This window comes from Arvicanthis niloticus, chromosome 5, assembly GCF_011762505.2.
Source record: "Arvicanthis niloticus isolate mArvNil1 chromosome 5, mArvNil1.pat.X, whole genome shotgun sequence".
Lineage (NCBI taxonomy): Eukaryota > Metazoa > Chordata > Mammalia > Rodentia > Muridae > Arvicanthis > Arvicanthis niloticus.
The window spans coordinates 87,147,805-87,167,536 of NC_047662.1; the positions used below are offsets into that span (position 1 = coordinate 87,147,805).

The 19,732-nt window shown below is 47.0% G+C and overlaps 1 protein-coding gene and 1 long non-coding RNA gene across 2 annotated transcripts; one reads left to right on the plus strand and one right to left on the minus strand.

Moving 5' to 3' along the window:
• Window positions 1–4,842: 4,842 nt before the first annotated feature.
• Window positions 4,843–12,313, plus strand: C5H9orf152 (chromosome 5 C9orf152 homolog). Its single transcript, XM_034501834.2, has 2 exons — window positions 4,843–5,921; window positions 10,014–12,313. The coding sequence occupies exons 1-2, from the start codon at window positions 5,723–5,725 to the stop codon at window positions 10,526–10,528; spliced, it is 714 nt and encodes a 237-aa protein (XP_034357725.1). The 5' UTR covers window positions 4,843–5,722; the 3' UTR covers window positions 10,529–12,313.
• LOC143442442 (uncharacterized) lies at window positions 7,856–11,601 on the minus strand. Its single transcript, XR_013110664.1, has 2 exons — window positions 11,465–11,601; window positions 7,856–7,989 (listed from the first exon to the last, which is right to left on the minus strand). It is a non-coding gene; the product is annotated as an uncharacterized LOC143442442 (long non-coding RNA).
• Window positions 12,314–19,732: the final 7,419 nt, after the last annotated feature.

The following is a 19,732-nucleotide window of genomic DNA, read 5'->3' on the forward strand; positions in this document are numbered from 1 at the left end:
AAGCCCGATTCATCTGTAATTCTAGCATTCCTGATTGTGTCGATAAGAGGCAGAGACAGGAGAATCACAGGAAACTGGAAGAGCTAGCCTGGAGTACACAATGTGGTGACAGAAACAGCCAAAGGGACCCTGCCTCAGGAAAAAAAAAAAAAAAAAAAAAAAAAAAAAAAAGGCAGAAAAGAATCCACTCTGGAAAACCATCATCTGGCTTCCAAGTCTGGTGTGTACCATCCCCTCCCTCTCTTACACATATGCACACTAGTGTGCACACAGGCACTCATGCACACGCAGACACATGCACACACTTAAGTCCTTTGTTTAAAAAAAATAGTTAAAACAGTAAAACTTACGCACATTTTCCAACAACAACAACAACAACAACAACAACTGTCTGTGAACACCAAGTGAGGAATGCATATTTGCGCTCTGTGCACAAGGCCATTGTCTTCCCGTGTGTGGTCAGCCGTATCCTCATTGCAGAGGCCTTATTCCAGAAGGCTGAGAACTTGTTGTTTAGGAGGTTGTCAGCTCTGGTGTACCTCTTGACAGCTGAGTCTTTCCATATCATAGCTGGCGTTCCTGTAGACACTGCCTTTTACCACAGAGACCTACAAAGCAGTCTACCAGAGGATGAGAACCCCCTTCTGCACTGGAACCAGGGCTAAGCGAGGGAGGTTTCCCTTGCCTCTTGGGGTTCTTTAAGGCTACCTCACTGTACTTCGAGGATGGGATTATACCAGATAAAGTTGCTATAGGGAGAGGAAAAGCTAAGATCAGAGTAGTGAGTGTTTGTGATGTCTCCAGTGAAACATCAAAGCTGAAGGTCCTCTGCAGGGCAGGGTTTACCACCAAGCCCACAGAACACCTGGCTGTCCATCACACCAGCTCCCCTAAGGGCTTCCTCTTCAAGCTTGTGACCCTCCTCTACCCTCTGAGGCTGACCTTTCCATGACAGCCATGACAATCATTCTCTCCGGACGGGGGTCCCCAGTGGTGAGGGATATCAGTTGCTACCCACACTTGACTGAATAGTTGAATCCATTTACAAAGAGTGGCCCTGGGGCCTAGGGGAACGGGAAGGTTGTGCCTAATTTTCTTTACTATAAACGCCAGTACTAGCTATGGGAATGGGGGGGGGTGTCCTCTTAGGAACACCCTGCTACCTAACTTTGTTTTCATCCATCATAATTGGTAAGTTGTATACTTCTAAAGACTCCCAAGATGGCATATGGTTGGCCCCCCGCTTCTTTTATACACAAACCATGGGGGGAGGGGGAGAAAGTTCATTCAATAAGTGATAGTGTGACAATTAGAAAATTATACAGGGAAAACTTAGCTACACTCTTGCCTTATACCTAATACTTCAATTCTATAATAAGCTGCAAACAAGTTAAGGATTTGGACAGTAAAAGAGACAGGAACAAGGCTGGGTCTGTGGTAAATGACGGCTATCCCAGCCCTTGGAAGGTGGACTGTTGTGGATTGGTTCTAAATGCTATTGTGTTCATTTGGCTCCCCCAAATCACACATGAGACACTGCCGGTCCCTGCTCCTGGCTGGTTCTAATTAGTAAATAAAGTTGCCAGTGGTTAATGGTTGGGCAGGAAGGCAGAGGCGGGACTTTAGATTTCGGGGTGGGGGGGAGGAAGTTGTAGAATTGCTATGCCAGGAAGGGCATAGGATGCAAGTGTGAGAGCTGTGGAAGACAGAGGACCAGCCTTGTGAGTGCAGCCCCAGGGGCCACTCCCCGATTGGGTCTGAGGTAGCAAAGATGAAATACAGATTTTAGAAAGTAATAACTTGGATTTTAAAAAGGAATATCAGAGGGGAGAGTGTGTTAGCCGCAGGGAAGTGTGAGAGTGGCCCACCGTTGAGTCATAAGCACGGCATATTAAAAATAAGGCTGGTGTGTATGTGTGTGTGTGTGTGCCTTTTGTTAGTGAATCCAAAACATTTGGGTGGGTGTAGAGGAGGCACACACACCAGCCAGGGAGTTCAGAGTGGATTAACATTCAACCTCTTCAGCTGATGCAAAAGGATTGGGAGTTCAAGCCAGCCTTGACTGCCTACCTTGAGGCTAACCTGGGCTACTAGAAACCATATTGGAAAAAAAAATGGAAATGACGAAGCTTTGGTGCTCTCTCTACTACTTGTCCTCTAGGGTCTCAGGAAGCCAGGAAACAGGGTTAATGCTTCTCCAGAGCAGCAAGACCGAAGGCCAAGACAGTGCAGAGGCTCCTCCATCTTGGATTCTCGATGAGGGCATTTCAGGTCTCACTAGACCCTTATCTCCTTGATAGAGAACCCCATGGAAAGTTACCCAACTCCATTCTAGGAACTAAAGGGTCAGGGTGTCCTAGCTAACTTATCTTGGCTCCTTTAAACTGCTTACTTTTGCTAAGCTCCCCGAAGCTATCATCTGAGCAAGATATCAGGACACAGTTTCTGCTTAAAGAGAGAGAGAGAGAGAGAGAGAGAGAGAGAGAGAGAGAGAGAGAGAGAGAGAGAGATGGTTTGGCTAAACTCAGGTCCTAGAACATTTGGGTGTGGTCCCAGCTGGTTGGAATAAAGCCCTTCTGCTGGCTATACACTGAGTCTGAGTGTTCATCTCTGGTGAGCTCCCTATAACACTGAGAATTTTAGAAGTAGCCACATGTCCAGATACTACCCCAGACTAACTGAATCAGGATGCTCAGGGGAGGCACTCAGCAGTGTAGCTTTTACTGTGTCACTAGGAAGATAGCCAGTCTGCTATATAGAAGGCTCAGGTGCTATTCCATAGGGGAGATAAGGAGGTCTGCCCTCCCTGTCTTGTCCATCAGACATGATTTGAATCTGAAATGTCTCCTGAAGGCTCATGCTGTAATGCATAGTCTCCAGCTGATGATACTGTTTTAAGGGGTTATGGAGTTTTCTGGGGAGTGGTTGTGTGTGCCTTTAATCCCAGCACTCAGGAGGCAGAGGCTGTGAGTCCAGCCTGGTCTACAGAGTGAGTTCTTGACAACCAGGGCTGTGTAATGAGGCCCTGTCTCAAAACAAACAAACAAACAAACAAACAACAAAACAGATTTTTAAAAGAAGAAGTTATGTTATGGAGTCTTTGGGGGACTGGTCATTAGTTGGGGAGGGGATGGTTATTGGAGACTATACCCACCCTTGGTTTCCATTCCTCTCTGCTTTCTGGTGTGCCCTGATGTGAACAAAGTCTGCCACATGCTCCTCCATCAGAGAAGAGAAGGAAGCCCTGAGATAGGAGAGGAGGAGGCAGCAGATAGGAGAGTATAAAGGAGGGTGTCTCAATGTGAACACGGTGTGCTAATGGGAAACTAACAAGAAGGAAAGCCAGGCACGGCAGTGTGGCGGTAATCCTAGCACTCACGGTGGGGATGGGAGTCTGAAACAGGAGGATGGATAGCCATGAGTTCCAGACTTATTTAAGAAAACAAGACAAATTAAAAGAAGGAAGAAAGGAGCTAAGGGAAAGAGAGAAGGAGGGGCAAGGGAGGGAGGGGAGGAGGGGAGATACCTCAGTTGGTTAAGTACTTGTGTGCAAGCATGAGGAGTGGAATGCAGCCCCCTGGATTAGCATAAAGGCAAGGCCAGGTGACATGAGTCTATAAGCCTAACACTGGGAGCATAAAAACCTGTAGGTCCTTGGAGTGCACTGGCCAGCCAGCCTAGCCAAATTGGTGCATTTCGAGATCAGCAGGAGACTGTCTCAGAAACAATGTGGACAGTGGTTGAAGACCTCTGCCATCAACCTTTGACTTCCATGCACACATGCATGCACACACACATGTGCATCCATACAAATATGTACATATAACTCCTAAAAGGAGCCAGGCAGTGGTGGCACACACCTTTAATCCCAGCACGTGGGAGGCAGAGGTAGGTGGATTTCTGAGTTAGAAGCCAGCCTGGTCTATAAAGTGAGTTCTGGTACAGCCAGGGCTACACAGAGAAACCCTGTCTAGAAAAAAACCTAAAAAGAAACTTCTAAAAGGAAGGGAGGGGAAGAGATCAACCTAGGATCACCTCTTGATTCTATATATCCCTAACAATAACATTTTTCCAATAATAAATCATCATTTTCACAAACCAATGGCATTTTCAAGTGAAATTTTTCCACCAAGCACCTGGCTCCCTCCTAGGACCAGAAAGGTCAAAGACACCCCAACAATAACATCTAAAACTAATCCCCCTGTTGCCCTCCCCCTGGTCATCTCTTCTCTCCTTCCTGTTTCCCTGAATGGAACTGTCATGGTCTACCCAACAGGAACTAAATCATGCCACCCCAACTCCAGTTCACCTGCTGCCATCTTAAATCTGGAGCCTACAATGTGCCCTACTTGGGAGTCCGTTTATTAGTTACATTAAGATTGGGTTATCAGGTTAAGCAATATTCCAGTGACTGGCATCCTTATAAAAGGGGAAGATTTCAACAGAGACATACATGAGAACATCACCGAGGAGACAAACGTGAAGTGATTCCTTTATAAAAGAAAGGCCACCAGGTAGCAAAAGCAAGCCAGCAGAAGCTAGTCAAGGTTTATGGAACAGACTCGTCCACCCAGATCCCGGGAGTGCCGACTCTGCTCACACTTGATCTTGGATTTATAGTCTCTTAAACAAACAGAACAACGTCTGTTGTTGAAACCACCCAGTTTGTGGGACTTTGTTATAGCGGCCCCAGTGAACAACCCTCACTACTCATTGAAGATTTACCCTCCCCCATCTCCCCACCCATTGCTCTGCAAGAGCACTGGGCAGGTGGCCAGCTGTATTGCCTTAGGAAAAAGAATCGGACTCTCTTGAGCAAGCAGAGCAAGGAGAGGACAAGGCTAGTGTAAGGAGAAGCAGTGTGCCATTCGCACAAATGGTAAGGCTGGCAAAAAGAGGGTGAGGGTGCAAGTAGCTGTGGGCAAAATAAACACCCACTTGTTGCTTAGCTGGAAAAAGCCAAGACCACAAAGGCTGTTCAAATGTCAAAGAGGTGGGGCTGGAGGGAAGCCAGGGCTCCCCTGGACTCTGTATCTATGTCAGACTGAGAGGTGTGCTGGAGAGCTGTATGGAGACCTTAGGGTGATCCTGTACACACCAGCTTTTGAAGCTGCAGAAGCTGTTTCTTTTTGCGGTAGCGGCTCATTAAACCAGCAGGTTTTGAAGACCTGCTAAGTCAAGTTCAAAGTCTGTGGACTGAGCAGGCACCTGGCACTCCTGAGACCAGCTCGGCTCTGCCAGGAAACTGGAATCTTACTGTAGCTCTTGGAACTGCATTCTAAACTTGACCATCACTCAAGGAAGCTGTCTGGAATAAAAGCTCCCTGGACTGAAAAAGAGCTCTGCAGTAGAGCTCGCTCGCTCCGCTCGCTCAACTCGCTCCTACCTGCGGCTCTTCAACTCACTCCCTTCCCACCTCTTCCTACCCACCCCACTTCCCCACTCTCTGCTCTTGACCGCTCCTCCTCACTTCATTCTCTCCTTCACTTTCTGCTCCCCCCTTTTTCGGCCCCTCCCCTCTTTAGTTAAGAACTAACCTTTCCAGCTCCTCACGTTTCCTCTCCCCACCTCCCCAATCTGGTCCCTTCAGCTTCTCTCTCCCCTTATCTTGCCAGCTTCTCTCCTTGCTCCCTGTTCCCCCTTTTTCTTTCACTCTACCACCTACCCTTCTTTTCTCCTCCCCTCTCCCTGCCTCAACCCTCAGTGTTTGCTTTTCTCCCGGATGCGGATGAAAGGGTTGGCCTGTCCGTGCCCTGCCCTACCTAAGTTCTTGGAACTGGGGACCTGCTTAATGGCTGAGGGTTCCCGGACTCAGGCGCCAGGTCAAGGGCCTCCTATAAACATCCAGTTTCTTCGTGCCCAGTATGAAGGTCTGAGGAGACAGCAGAAGACCCAGGCCCACCTAATGGTGCTCCCTAAAGGTAGGGCTGGGCAAGTGCTGGGGAGAAGGAGGGAACTTCTGTGGGTGGAACCAGTGACTGAAAGTCCCAAGGAGAGGAATTAAAGAGCTGTTTGCGGACCCAGTCAGCACTGAGCCACGGAAGCTTGATCAGGGTGACTGTGCACAGCCAGTCCCTTAGCCAAAGAAACAGAGGCCTCTGCCAGGCGTTTGGCTAACAGCCACTGTTCCTGGTCTCTGTGCCCATTTTCTCCTAGTTCTGATCTGGCTTGACTGGTCGGTCAGGTGAGCAGGCTTGGCACTCCCCGCTAGGCCAAGTAGGATGATCGAGAGTCAGCCTCCCGACTGGATCCACAGGCAAAACACAGAGAACCGCTTTGGAGAAGAAAGATGGGGACTCCCAATGTAATATAGAAACTGGCTGGGCCAGGACTCAGGGCTCGGGCAGGCAAAGAGTTCTACATTCTACAGCGATAGGTATCACACCACGTATCGCACTTTAGCATGGAGAAGTTATGCACAGAGGCTTGGAACAAAGCCTGAGTTTACCTACCCCATCCCCCCTCCAGACCAAATCAAACCAAAGCCGAAGGAAAGATTAGGCATGGGAGGCTGTGGCTGAGAGCACCTGTCGCTCTTGCAGAGGACCTGGGGTCCGTGCCAGCACCTACAGGATGGCTGGCAACCCTCTCGCTCCAGTTTCAATCCTTTTCTAAACTCCGCAGGCACCAGGCGTGCATGTGGTACACATATGTACATGCAGGCAAAAACATTTCTACACGTAAAAATAAAATTAATCTTGAAAGGCTTTTTAAAAAGAAAGACAAAACAGTATAAAACGTCTCTGTGTTCGTGAATATTCTCTTTTGCTTGAAGGTTGAAGGAAGACCCTATTCTAAAGTCTTTGTAGTTCGAGGCTCTAGCAGAAGGTTCCACTATTTTGCTAGAGGCCGTCGCCCCCTCCCTCCCTTCTTTTCTTCCTCCCACCCCTCCCTCCTCTCTCTCTGTCTCTCTCTGTCTCTCTCTCTCTGTCTCTCTCTGTCTCTCTCTCTCTCTCTCTCTCTCTCTCTCTCTCTCTCTCTCTCTCTCTCTCTCTCTCTTTCTCTGTGTGTGTGTGTGTGTGTGTGTGTGTGTTTCTCTCTTTGTCTTTGTCCTGTATGGATCAAACTGGAAGTGAAAGTTAAGAGGTCCTGCTCTGAAGACCTGCCTGGCTCTGTGACCACCCCACCCCCCACCCCCAGCCTCCAGAGCCTTCTCCAGGTAGACTCAGGATGACACAAGATTCCTATGTTTTCCTTCCCCTCTTTCCTTGTTCTCTAATTCCTTCGGTGTATCTAATTCCTGAAGACTGGTGTGCTTGCCACACTAAAAGCATAGTGACGTTATTGACAGAACAGATCATCACTTTTCCCTGGGGCCGTGTGTAAGGCTGTATCTGTGTGCAGAACTGGCTGCACCTGTGTGCAGAAATGTCTGCATCTGTTCTTCTAGTTCTTCTGATTATTTTGGATTTATCAAGCTGGGACTCAGAGGGGCTTCTTGGTGACACCATTCCTCTAGTACCATCCCCAGATTCTACTTTGTTAACAATGAGGGTACTAACAAGTGCCAGGTCACAACTCCAGGCTCAGCATGGATCTGATTTCCATAGGCAAACAATTCCTGATGCTCTAAAAGTTTACAGTGAACTATCACATTTCACAAAGTGAAGGGGAAAAAAGTCCTTGAGAAGGAAGACTCATCTGTCTGCATCCTCAGCTTAGAAGCCCGTTCAGAGAAGAACGAGACACTGAAAACATCTAGGTAAAGTGACCATGGATTCTCTCCTCTGTCTTAGGTGATAAAATCATTATTGGAAGCCTAGATCACAAACCCTCATATGAGCTAAGGACAACATTCAGAGGGGAGTATGTTAGTCAGCGTTACATCATGAGACAAAGTATCAGACAAATAAACTTAAAAGGAGGAAAGGTTTATTCTGGCTCATAGTCTCAGGGGTTTGGTTCCAGGGTCACCTGAACCTGTTGTTTTGGAACTTTGTCAGCACATCCATCTTGGCAGGAGCATGTGGTGGCAGATGGTGTCTCCTCCTGGTTGTCAGGAAACAAAAAGTAGGAGAAGATGCTAGTATCCCGGTATCCTCTTGGACAGCATGTCCCTGTGAAACAACTTCCTATGAGTAGGCACCGGCCTAACATTCTCAGTCTCCTAAGAATGCTCATCCTAGTCCTGAAACCAAGCCTTTAGCAGAGAACTTTTGGGATATTTAAGATCTAAATCACAGCCGTGAGTGTGTGTGTGTGTGTGTGTGTGTGTGTGTGTGTTGTGGTATTGTGTGTGTGTGTGTATTGTGGTGTGTGTGCATGCATATTTGGTATATTTGTGTATATATCCTTGATCCTTGCCATTCTTTTTCTTTCTTTCTTTTCTTTTTTGTTTGTTTGTTTGTTTTGTTTTTTGTTTTTGGAGACAAGGTTTGTTTGTGTAGCTCTGGCTGTCCTGGAACTTAGCTGTCTGTAGACCAGGCTGCTTCCAACTCATAGAGATCTGCCTGCTTCTGTCTCTCCAGTGCTGTGGGATCCAAGGTGTGTGCAGTCACCTCCTGGCAATCCTTGCCATTCTTAGATACTAACTCTCACTTCTTCCCAGACAGAGTTCACACACTCTCATTAAAGTTTGTTTTGTTTTTTTATAGAAATGACACTAAGAATCTCCTAGAACTGAAGCACTTTAAAAAAAAAAAAGTTTTATTTTACATACATTGTTGTTTTGCCTGTATGTATGTCTGTGTGAGGGAGTCAGATTACCTGGAACTGGAGTTACACAGAGTTGTGAGCTCTCATGTGGGCGCTGAGAATCAAACCTGGGTCCTCTGGAAGAGCAACCAGTGCTCTTAGCAACTGAGTTGTCTCTCCAGTCCCCTCACTGAAGTTTTTGACCTCCATTTATACTTTAGTTTTTTCATAAAACTGGTTAGCAACTGAATTCAGTTTGTTTATTGAAAAAAATATTTTCATACAATATATTTTGATCGTGTTTTCCTCTCCTTCAACTCCAAACCCCTTCTTTCTCTCTTTAAAACACAAACAAGAAAACACATACAAAGAAAAAATTCACAAAACACAAAAGTGGAAACCAAAATATATAAGCAAAAAACCAGTAAGACAAAACAACAACAATAAAAAAAAAAAAAACTAAAAACAACAGCAGCAGCAGCAACAACAACAAAAAGCCCAAACAAAGCAATATGAGACAAAAGTCTACATAATTATCATTGAGCTTCTTTATATTGGCAATCTTCTGTGGGCCTGGGGCCTGCCCTGAAGTGTGGTTAATATAATAACCAATAAGACTTCATTGGAAAAGACTAAGATTTCCTATGCACGTGTGTATCAGTTGCAGATAGCTTCTTGGTTAGGAGTGGGTACCCATGTCTACCCCCCACTCTCAGTGCTGGGACCCTGTCTGACTTGAATCTGTGCAGGCCCTGTGTGTGCTGCCACAGTCTCTGTGAGTTCACATGTGCATCAGCCCTGTTGTGTCTGGAGGATGCTGCTTCCTTGGAGCCATCCATCTCTTCCAGCTTTTGCAATCTTCCTGACTCCTCTTTCACACAGCTCTCTGAGCCTGAGAGGAAGACATCCCATGTAAGAATGAGTGACGAAATCTCTCACTCTCTGCACATGTTCCAGTTAGCACCTGGAGTTTTAATGTATGTATTTGCTTGCTGCCTTTCCCCTCTATTCGGACCCATTCATAAGGTTGTGAGTATTCTCACTGCTATACTATGGAACTTCAAATAAACAAGGAGATAGAGATAGAGATAGAGATAGAGATAGAGATAGAGATAGAGATAGAGATAGAGATAGAGATAGAGAGTGTTTGGTAAATATTTATTGAGTTATGAATAATTATAATTATATGTTGGGGAAGAGTACATGTGCCAGGTCATGTGTGTTTGCATGTGTGAGTTCACATATGTAATGTTCTGGGTATCTGGCCCCCTTGGCATTCAGGGTCTGGCCTTCCTTTAATCTGAAATCTCTGAGTTTTCCTCAAAGGGAGCCACCCAGAGACCTCCCAGTGTTGACTCTGCTGTGCCTTCTCTTCTTAGAAGGGACCATGCCTACTCCAGCTGAATCGATGACCAGTGCTGTTTGGATCAACAAGGAGAGAAGGAGCTCACTGTCGCCAGAAGAAACTGACTCTGAGGCTGAGGGGATGTTGGAGGAAGTGGACAGAAGCTGCCATCAGGCTCCCGAAACTCCATGGCACACTTACTTAGAGCTGCACCGCTTGGTTCAAACCTTCCATCTGGAAGCTGGTCACCAAGGGAACCCCAAGGGATACCTTGTGGAGCCAGAACCAAGGTTGTCTCCAGAGGGAGACACTGATGTTTTGAAAAACAATCAGAAGACACAGCAGGAAATCAAAATCCCAGAGGTAGCCCAGCATCAAAGTCAGGAGGGCTGTGCCCCACTGCAGGCAGCAGGTTCTAATGCTCAGTATCTCTCCTCCACAAAGAATCCACACAGGTCTGGAAAACCAGCTTACTATCCATTTCCCCAGAGGAAACCTCCCAGGATCTCCCAAGCTGCCCGGAACCTGGGCTTATATGGCCCACCCTGAGGCTTTCCACTCACCCAGATATCTCACCCATGCGGCCACCAATCAAGGGACCCACACAAAGCCACTACCAGAGCCTTGAACAGTGAGCAACAGTTGGACCACCTCAATTTTGGAATCATGGGAGATGAACTTCTTAATGGACACATGGGGTTTTTTTCCCTCTAAATTCAAGAGACTACCCAAGTCAGACTGAGGGCCATCAGGATGAAAGTGCTCTCTTACCACCAGCCCAACTTTAATCTTGTAGTGAAACGTCATAGTAACCCTAGATGCGCCTCTGTGGCTTGGACCAGTACACCACTTGGTCCCTGAGGTAAAGCAGGACTTTTAGCCAGTGGGATATCTTCCAAATGTCTGGGAGTCAATGATTGCAGGAGCTCCCCTCCCCCTCCTCAGTATTTTCTGATTCTTTGTATATGCTGGGAGGGTCTCTGGGAATTTAGCACCTTTCTTTCTGTACTGGTGCTCACATCTTTCCATCCTGAGCCTCCCAGACCATGGTCAGCCTGGGTAAAAAAGGTCAAGACAGTTCCACGTTCTATCCTGTGGGTTTAAGGAGTCCCTAGGAGGATGGTTTCTTTCACCTGCCACTGAGATGGTACATCCCAGCTTCGTTACAAATCTATTTCCTGTCAGCCTTTCCTTCTATATTTTTTTCCACTCCTTGTACCCGTGTTCTTTTCTGCCAAGTAACTTCTTATTAAAATCCACCGATCATTAGCCAGCTGTGGCGGCTAATGCGTGGAATCCCAGCCACTAGGAGCTGGAGGAAAGACAGTCGGGAGTTCACGCCTGGGTTACTTCAGACCCTGTACCAACAAAACAACAAACAAACCACAGTAACTGCCAGTGTTGAAAGTGTGATTACAGTGTTGTTTGTAATCGCAGCACGAGGGAGGGCCTCATGCTTGGGAGATAGGTATCTCCACAAACTACCTTCTTTGCAGCCTGTCGGATCACTCAGGTCCCTCCTGAAAGGCCTAGCGTCTGGGTCCAAGAGAAGATCACGGAGGAGAGACGGGCAGGAGCAGGTGGGCTGTGAACGGGGATGCAAGCTGGCGTTTAGTCTAGGCTCCGCCCCGCAGTTACCTGGCAACAGCCAGGTATGCCGACTCACTATAAAAGGGGCTGCTTGCCTCCTCTCTCACTCTCTTGCCCTTGCTCCCTTATCCTTTTCCCTCTCTCTCCCCCTTCCCCTCTCTCTCCAGGTTGTCTCCCTCTCCCACCTCAGTCTACTCCCCCTCCCCTCTTTCCCCCTCCCTCTCCCCTCCCCCCCCACATTCTCTCTCTGCCTTTCTCTCAGCTCCCTGTGCCCTGAATAAATTATATTATATTTTATACAGAGGCACCCCCTTCTCCAACACCTTACAGAGCCCCCACCAAACATATCCCTGTCTTTTATCTTTTCATAAAACACAATAGTGCAGGCACATGAACCAGGGCTGGTTCCCCTATCTTGTGGGTCTCAGAGAAAGGGGCAGGACACGTGGTCAAGTCTCTCTCTGATTTGTGGGTGGCAGGGGGAGGGGAGGGCATTCTGGAGTGGGACCGTGGGACTCTGAGGATTTGAGGGGTTGGGAGGAAAGGACACATCTAGCTGAGGTGTATCCATTTAACATGTGTGGGATGTGTCACCACGGGTAGCCCTCTGGTATCCCAGTCTGGTGTCTGGTGGGCAGATGTGTCACCACAGGTCCCTCTGGTGTCCCTGAAACTGGCAACCTACTCCAAGAACTTCCTTGATGAAATGAGAATGGTGCCCCTGATTCTCCTGGAATCTAGGCACCTGGGAGTTTGTTTACAGACTCGTGGGCTCTGAGTTGGGGGTGCCAGTCTCTCCCTGTGGCAGCAGGGATCCATGAGTCAGCTGTGGAGATAAAGGGGCCGAGGGTGGCCATAACATGGGTAGTGTCAGTCTGGTTTGTGAATTCAGGAATTCTTTCCTAGAGTCTCATACAGATTCACAATCAGCAGTGGCTTTGAGGCTGTGGAAAGGAAAGGCTTCTGTGAGCAAGCATGGCCTGATGAACCCCAATCCAGAGTCCAACACCCTCCCCCCAATATCAAGTCTCTGTTCTTGAATGTGTATATTGAGGAAGGGGATCATTCTGTAGCTTTGACACCTGTCCCTTACAGATTCTCTCTCTATCTACATGCTCCGAGGCCTCTAGAGGTCTACTTAAACTTTAGGAAGTCACTTCTATTCCTTTGGTTAGATAGTGTTGTTTTTTAATACGCTAATAAAATGTAAGAACACTTTCTGGGGAAAAAAAAAAAAACCTTTGTCTTTTGGTTCTAATATTTTTTTTGGTCCTAATTTTTTGCTTCTCAATTCACATGTAATTGTTTTTCGATGCTGATATTGTGTGTGTTTCGTGTACAAGTGTGTGTGCACATGTGTGTGGAACTGATATATGGCTATCATGTGTGTTTCATGTACAAGTGTGTGTGCACATGTGTGTGGAAGTTGAAGGTAAACTTCTGGTATCAGTCCTCAAGAGTGGTCCACTTTGGGGATTCAGTGATATTTGGTGTTGTTTTGTGTACATAAGTGTGTGCTAGGGTAAGTGTGACAGGTGTGTATCTGTGTATGTTCACTGAGATCAGAGGAGGAGGCCAGGGGTCCTTTTCTATCAGCCTCTGCCTTGCTCCTTTAAGACAGTGTCTTTTACTGAGCCTAGAGCTAGGCTGGCAGCCAGCAAACACCAATGATCCTCCTGTCTCCATCCCCACAGAGCTGGGTTGCAAGTGTGCATAGCCATGACCAGCTTTTGTCATGGGTGCAGAGGATTCAAACTCAGGTCCTCCAGCTTATACAGCAAGTGCTCTTAACCACTGAGCCACATCCCCAGCCACGTCTCTCACTGGGACCAATTTGACTAGACTGGCTGGCTAGCAAATCTCAGGGATCCCCTATTCCTGCCTCCCCATCTCTGGGATGATAAGCAAGTGCTACCATGCTCGGCTTTTCTGTGATTGCTAGGGATCTGAACTCAGGTCCTCATGCTTGCTCTGTGTTGGGAGCCAGGCTGACCCAGGTGAAAGGGACAAAGGGAATCTTGTTCTGTGTCCTTGCCCAGAGACAGACTTGGCAAGGTCTGGTCTGGGACTGGGGCCTGGGCTTCAAAGTAGTTAAGGTTTCTGTTCCTGGGGGAAGCCAGCTTCCTCCCTTTAGGGGCTGTTTGTCAGTCCTCAGGCAGCTGTGTCTCAGGTATCCTGTGTTCTCTTTGCCAGCCCTGGCTCATTTAGCTCTCCGCTCACCTTGGCCCACTCTCCCCTACAGATAGTGTATAAGATGCTGTACTTTTTGTTTAGTTTGGTTTTTCCAGTCAGAGTTTCTCTGTGTAGCCCTGACTGTCCTAGAACCCACTCTGTAGACCAGGCTGGCCTGAAACTCAGAGACCCACCTGCCTCTGCCTCCCACTGATGGGATTAAATATGTGTCATCTTGTCCAGCTTAGATGCTGAGTTTCTTAATAAACTTGCTTGGAATAAGTCATCAGCTCATGCAAGACCTCCCAGTCCCAGCTGTTGCTTTTGTCTTCTCATCCCCGGTCCTCCCACTCTACGCCTCACCATCTGGGACCCTTATTCCTGCAGGTTCAGGTCAGCACAGGGAGCCTCTACCCACTGAGCTATCCCCTCAGATGCTTTGCTTTCATTTTAAACAAGTTAACTACTTTTCATGTAGCTTTAAAATACACCCCCCCAACACACACACACTGCCTATGTTCCAAAGCACATCTGTCAACTCACGTCCTGCTTATGAGTCAACAAACAACATGTGGTATATAGAGCTAGCAATCCGGGTTTTAATTCAGCTGTTCTTGATTCGGGGCAAGTTACTTAATCCCTCCATTTGGCTTCAATCATCTGTGAAGTGAGGGACATAATACTGCCTTTTGAAAGGACCAAGAACAATGTACATTCTCAATAAGAGGAATAGTTTCCATGTTTTAAAGCTCATCACATCTCTCTCCTTAATTTTCCTCTCCAGCATCCTCCTCCAACACACTGGACTCTGCTCTTAAGATTGGTGGCCTCTAGCCACACCCCTAATCAAATTCAATCCATTCTTCTAAATGCTGCAGCTTCCCCCTGCAGCATCCATGGTGCTTAACCTTGATTTCTTGTACCTTCCGCTCCTCCTCCTCCCCCTCCCTCCTCTTCCCCCTCCCTCCTCCTCCCCCTCTTCCTCCTCCCCCTCTTCCTCCCCTCTTCCTCCTCCCCTCCTTCTCTTCCCCCTCCTCCTCCTCCTCCTCCCTCCTCTTCCCCTTCCCTCCTCCTCCCCCTCTTCCTCCCTTCTTCCTCCTCCCCTCCTTCTCCTCCCCCTCCCTCCTCCTCCCCCTCTTCCTCCTCCCCTCTTCCTCCTCCCCTCCTCCTCCTCCCCCTCTTCCTCCTCCCCTTCTCCTTCCCCTCCTTGTCTTCCTCTTTCCCCTCCTCTTCCTCTTTCCCCTTTTCCTCCTCCTCTTCCTCTTTCCCCTTCTCCTCCTCCCCCTCCTCCTCCTCCTCTTCTTCCTCTTCCTCCTGTGGTTTGAGGGTCGCTCCATGGTTTATGAGTTCCTTCATATCTGATTCATCTTACTGTCCAAGCCTATAGAATACATCTTGGTTCATGGAGCCAGCACTCAGTAAAGACTGTGTGTGTTCTGTACCCATGGACCTGTTGGATGACTGAAGAAATGTGGGCCACATCCCTTTAGCCCCTCCCACTTGGCCAATTCTCCCCCTACCCCTTAATTCAAAGATACTTCCAGACTTATTTTTCCTTATGTGATTCCTGCTAGGGCACCAGTAAAATTTCACTGGGTGTAAAGACAATAGCTGGTGATGCATTTAGGAGCTGAAGGGACCATGTGATCCAAACACAGTAACTAAGGGAGGAAGGGACTGGCAGGCCATGCACCAGTCCCTTCATGCTAGCACTGAATCACTGCTGGCTCCCCCAGCCAGTGTAGCAGAAGGCAGTGGATTCCTAGTCCTGTGCTGGCTCATAGATCATGTTTGCTCACATTTCATTGTCCAAAGTCAGCCACACGGTTACCCCCATGTGCATAAGCATAGTCATCCAGTATGATTGGAGGGGATGAAGAAATGGAAACCTGACCAGAAATGTCAGGGCCAGAGCCTGGGCCCTACAAGCAAGGCTCTTCCATGGGCCTTCAATATGCCAATCAGGGAAATGAGTGATGCAAAAAGTGGGAAAAGATTTTCTTCTATATGGCCATATTGGAAGGAGGATGAGAAGATGGCTTCTCAGGTCCATCTTCAGGGTCAGAACATGAGGTTCACATTTAGAGACAAGAGGTATGCATAGCTAAGTGGTCCAGTGTGCCACCAAGGCCTGCAGATGTTTGGCTTTGCCTGCGGCTGCATCCCTGTTTTAGAAGAGAACTGAGAATTGAGTTCCTAGGGAGAGGGAGGGGGAGGGCTGATCTTTGTGTCAACCCCCTTTTTTCTTACATGGATGCTTCAGTTAAGAACATTGGAGCACAACCATGTCACTCACACACTTACCTTCCGACCAAGTCTTGGGCTGTCAAACCTGCTTCAGGCTGTCACACATGTGCACACACACACACACACACACACACACACACACACACGAACATGCACACCCCACCACCTTTACCCTGAGTGGGTTTTTGGTTTTGGTTTTGGGGGTTTTTTTTTGTTGTTGTTGTTATTGTTGTTGTTTTGTTTTCTGTTGTTGTGCTTTATAAAAAGAAAAGGGAGCCAGGGATATGTTTGGTAGACGGAGCCGGGTATGGTATAGAGTTAAGTTTATTTAGGGCACTGGAAGGGGAGTAGAGAAAGAGAGAGAGAGAGAGAGAGAGAGAGAGAGAGAGAGAGAGAGAGGTGTCATGAACACGTGGAGGGGGGAGGGGAAGGGAGATGGGGAAAGAAGGGACAGAAAGGGAAAGTAAGAGAGCAAGATTGCAAGAGAGTGAGGAGGGGGACAAGCAGCCCCTTTTCTAGTGAGTCAGGCATACCTGGCAACTGCCAGGTAACTGTGGGCGGAGCCTAGAAGAAATGCTAACATCTGTGCTGGTCAGAACTTGGAGAAGACCTTCCCATACTCTCCACGATTAGCAGAAGGCTTTCGTGATAGAAGGTAGGAAACCACCAACTCTCACTGTACTCACATGAGGCGGGCAAGCTTCACTCAGGGGGTCCTTGCCTGCCAATTCCACGAGTTCCTTAGTACGGCCACAGGCTTCCTGGGGTTCAGAGCAGGGAGTTGGGGTTACAATCTCTCTGCTGCTGGAATTCTGGTGACCCTTCCTGAGCCCGATTTCCCAGCTGTAATTGAAAGTGATAAGACTTCTGAATCAGTGGGAGAAAGGAATTTTCCCTAAGCTAGGAATAAATATCTAAAACAACCCGTGCAGCAGGAGCCAACCTATCCTTCTCCACTAGGGGGCAGGCTCCCCATACTGTCTCAGTCAGAGTGCCCGACTTCGGACTCTGATAGCAAGGTTGTGTATGCTCTTTGGGGTTTGTTTTGTTTTGTTTTGAGACAGGGTCTCTTTACATAGCACTGATTGTCCTCAAGCTCACTATGTAGACCAGGCTGGCCTCAAACACACAAAGATTTGCCTATCTCTGCCTGTCAAGTGCTGAGATTAAAGACATGAGCCACCCCATCGGGCACCCAACTCTTTTTTTTTTTTTTTTTGGATATTTTATTTACATTTCAGATGCCATCCCCTTTCCCCATTCCTCCCCCTCAGAAAACCCCTATCCCATTTTCTTTTTGCTTTTCTATACTTTTTAAAAAATGTTAATCAAAGGCTTTATAAGTTTGGTAATGCTCAATCAGAAGTGTAACCTAATACCAAGCCTAGATATATCAACTATCTTTGACTGGTGGAGACACGTGAATGTCTGCCTCCATATCCCCCCTCCCTTTCTCTTGCTTTCTCTCTCTCATCACCTAGCTTCTCCTCTCCTTCTTCTCCTCCTCTCCTTACTCCTTCTCTTCCTCTCAGTACCCCTCTCACCTTAGCTCCTCCAACATATCACCCTTCCTGTTAAAATAAAACTTTTCTCTCAAAATACAATTAAAGCATAATTATGCCAATTTGTACCAGTGAGTTACAAGATAGTCCTAATACCCAGTCCATCATTTTGTTGACTAACCAGAACCTCTGTCATCTCTCCTAACTAAAACACTTAGTCCTGGACCTGGCTTTTTTCTTGGCTTTAGAATGAATGTCAGCTGAAAACCATCCACTCAGATCTTTTCTCTCAAACTAAATAGCCAGGATTGGTTATGGGACTATAGGTTTTCAACCCCATCAGAAATCCAGAGTGACTGAGTTAACTAAAATTATGGGAAGCACAAAGCATAGCTTCTAAAACTTAGCCAAGAAATCTGTATAATTATTATCAAGATGAAGTTATGATTCTTAAATGGTACAAAATTTACTTTGATTTCAAATTTAAGGTTTTCTTTGGTATGAGCTTCTTATTGACATAAAAGTGAGATGAATATTGATACTCACATAGGCATTGTGCCTGTATAACACATTTAGGAATACAAGGCCTAGACCCAGTCCTTCTTTAACTTTTGCAACTGATTTGAGATGGTTAGCCTGTGAGTTAAGGGACTATAGCAAATTCATGGCTTGGAGTTTATTGTTAGGGTGTTTTCTATATTTTATTTAGAAATAGCTGAGTGGAGTTAACAGACAACAGTCCAGATTACCTTACATGGATAGTTGGTTTTCAAAACGTCAGAAGTCCACAGAATTGATTTTACAAACATTTCTGTATTAATGTCCATTTTGATTAGAGACCTGTCTGCTCCTGACAGCTTCCTGTCTTGGATTCTAAGAAGAAATTGAACATCCTTGGAGTTACTCCAGTTGTGGTGAGACAGCCACTAGGCAAGAATTGCCTCTTTCCATCTACAGACAAATCACTGTCCAGAAAAGGACAGTCTTGCAGAATAGTCAACTGATTATATCTGCCAAGACAGAGTAATCAGCCCTTAATAATTCTGCATCACTAGGTCTGTCAGATGATCCTGGGCCAGAAGGCTGAAGATGGGATACTCCAACGTTTTGTAGTATAGGGAGTGTCCAGGTGTTCAGTGGCACCCAACTCTTAAGACTTGAATTTAAAACTTTCAAACAGGCTGATGTGGCACATGCCTAGACTTCCAGAGGAAACCTCAAGGAAGCACTAGCGTTTGGCATGCCCTGGGCCCACCTGGAAGGCTTGTTAAACGGATCGGATCACAGGCCTCTGCCATCAGAGCAACAATGCTGAAATTTGGGTGGGGGTGGGGGTCGGGGCTAGGGGTGGGAGGGGACGGACACCACACTGAGAACTACCGTTCTTGGCAATGTGGCCACAACTGGCAATTTTTAGAATGTAGGGTTGTTTGGTTTTTTTGTTTTGGGTTTTATTTATTTATTTATTTATTTATTTATTTATTTATTTTTTGAGACTTTTATTTGCAGTGGTGAATTATAGGGACTACTTTGAGGAAAAGAGGGAAACTCCCATCGGGACTAGAAAACCTACCTGGTTACAGTAGTGTTTCAGTGGTGTACCTCCACCCTATCCAGCATTAGGCTGAGAGACGGAGAGAGCTGTGGACAGAGATAAAGACTGTGCCTCTGTTCCATGAGAGCTTCCATCCAGAACGATGATTCATCCACTGGGTACCATTCATCCTTTCATTTCTTTTTTATCTGTATCCCTACCTGGCTACATTTGCATCCACCCTCTGAATTCCCTAAACTAAGGTTCATAATCAGGGCCTAATAACTTGCCAGGACCCTTGGCCCCAGCTGAGAAACAAGGGGAAGAAAACACTGTCATGGGAAAAAGCTGTGGCTTCTGCTACTCAACCTACAAATCAGAGTTCATTTCTAATCCTTTCTCTTTTTGTTGAAAAAAACCTCACTATGTAGCCCAGGCTAGCCTTTGAACAACTGATTTTCCTGCCTGAACATCTGGAGTTCTGGTATTATAGTCATGCTCTACCAGGCTTGACTTGATTCTTGTTATGTACTGCCTGCCTGGATTGGCTGCACTTGAGCACGGCTGCACTCGAGCACGGCTGCACTCTGTGTTGGTCTTATTTTGTGAGACAAGGTCTCGTGAAACTCAGGCTGGCCTTGAACTTGCTGTGAAGTTAAAAATGACCTGGAACTTCCAATCTTTGTGTCTCTACCTCGTGGGTGCTGG

Excerpts from the sequence above, each read along its gene's own strand:
- C5H9orf152 (XM_034501834.2), top strand. The coding sequence starts at position 5,723 with ATGCGGATGAAAGGGTTGGCCTGTCCGTGCCCTGCCCTACCTAAGTTC. Across the intron at positions 5,922-10,013 it reads CCTAATGGTGCTCCCTAAAG|AAGGGACCATGCCTACTCCA; the intron begins GTAGGGCTGGGC and ends TTCTCTTCTTAG.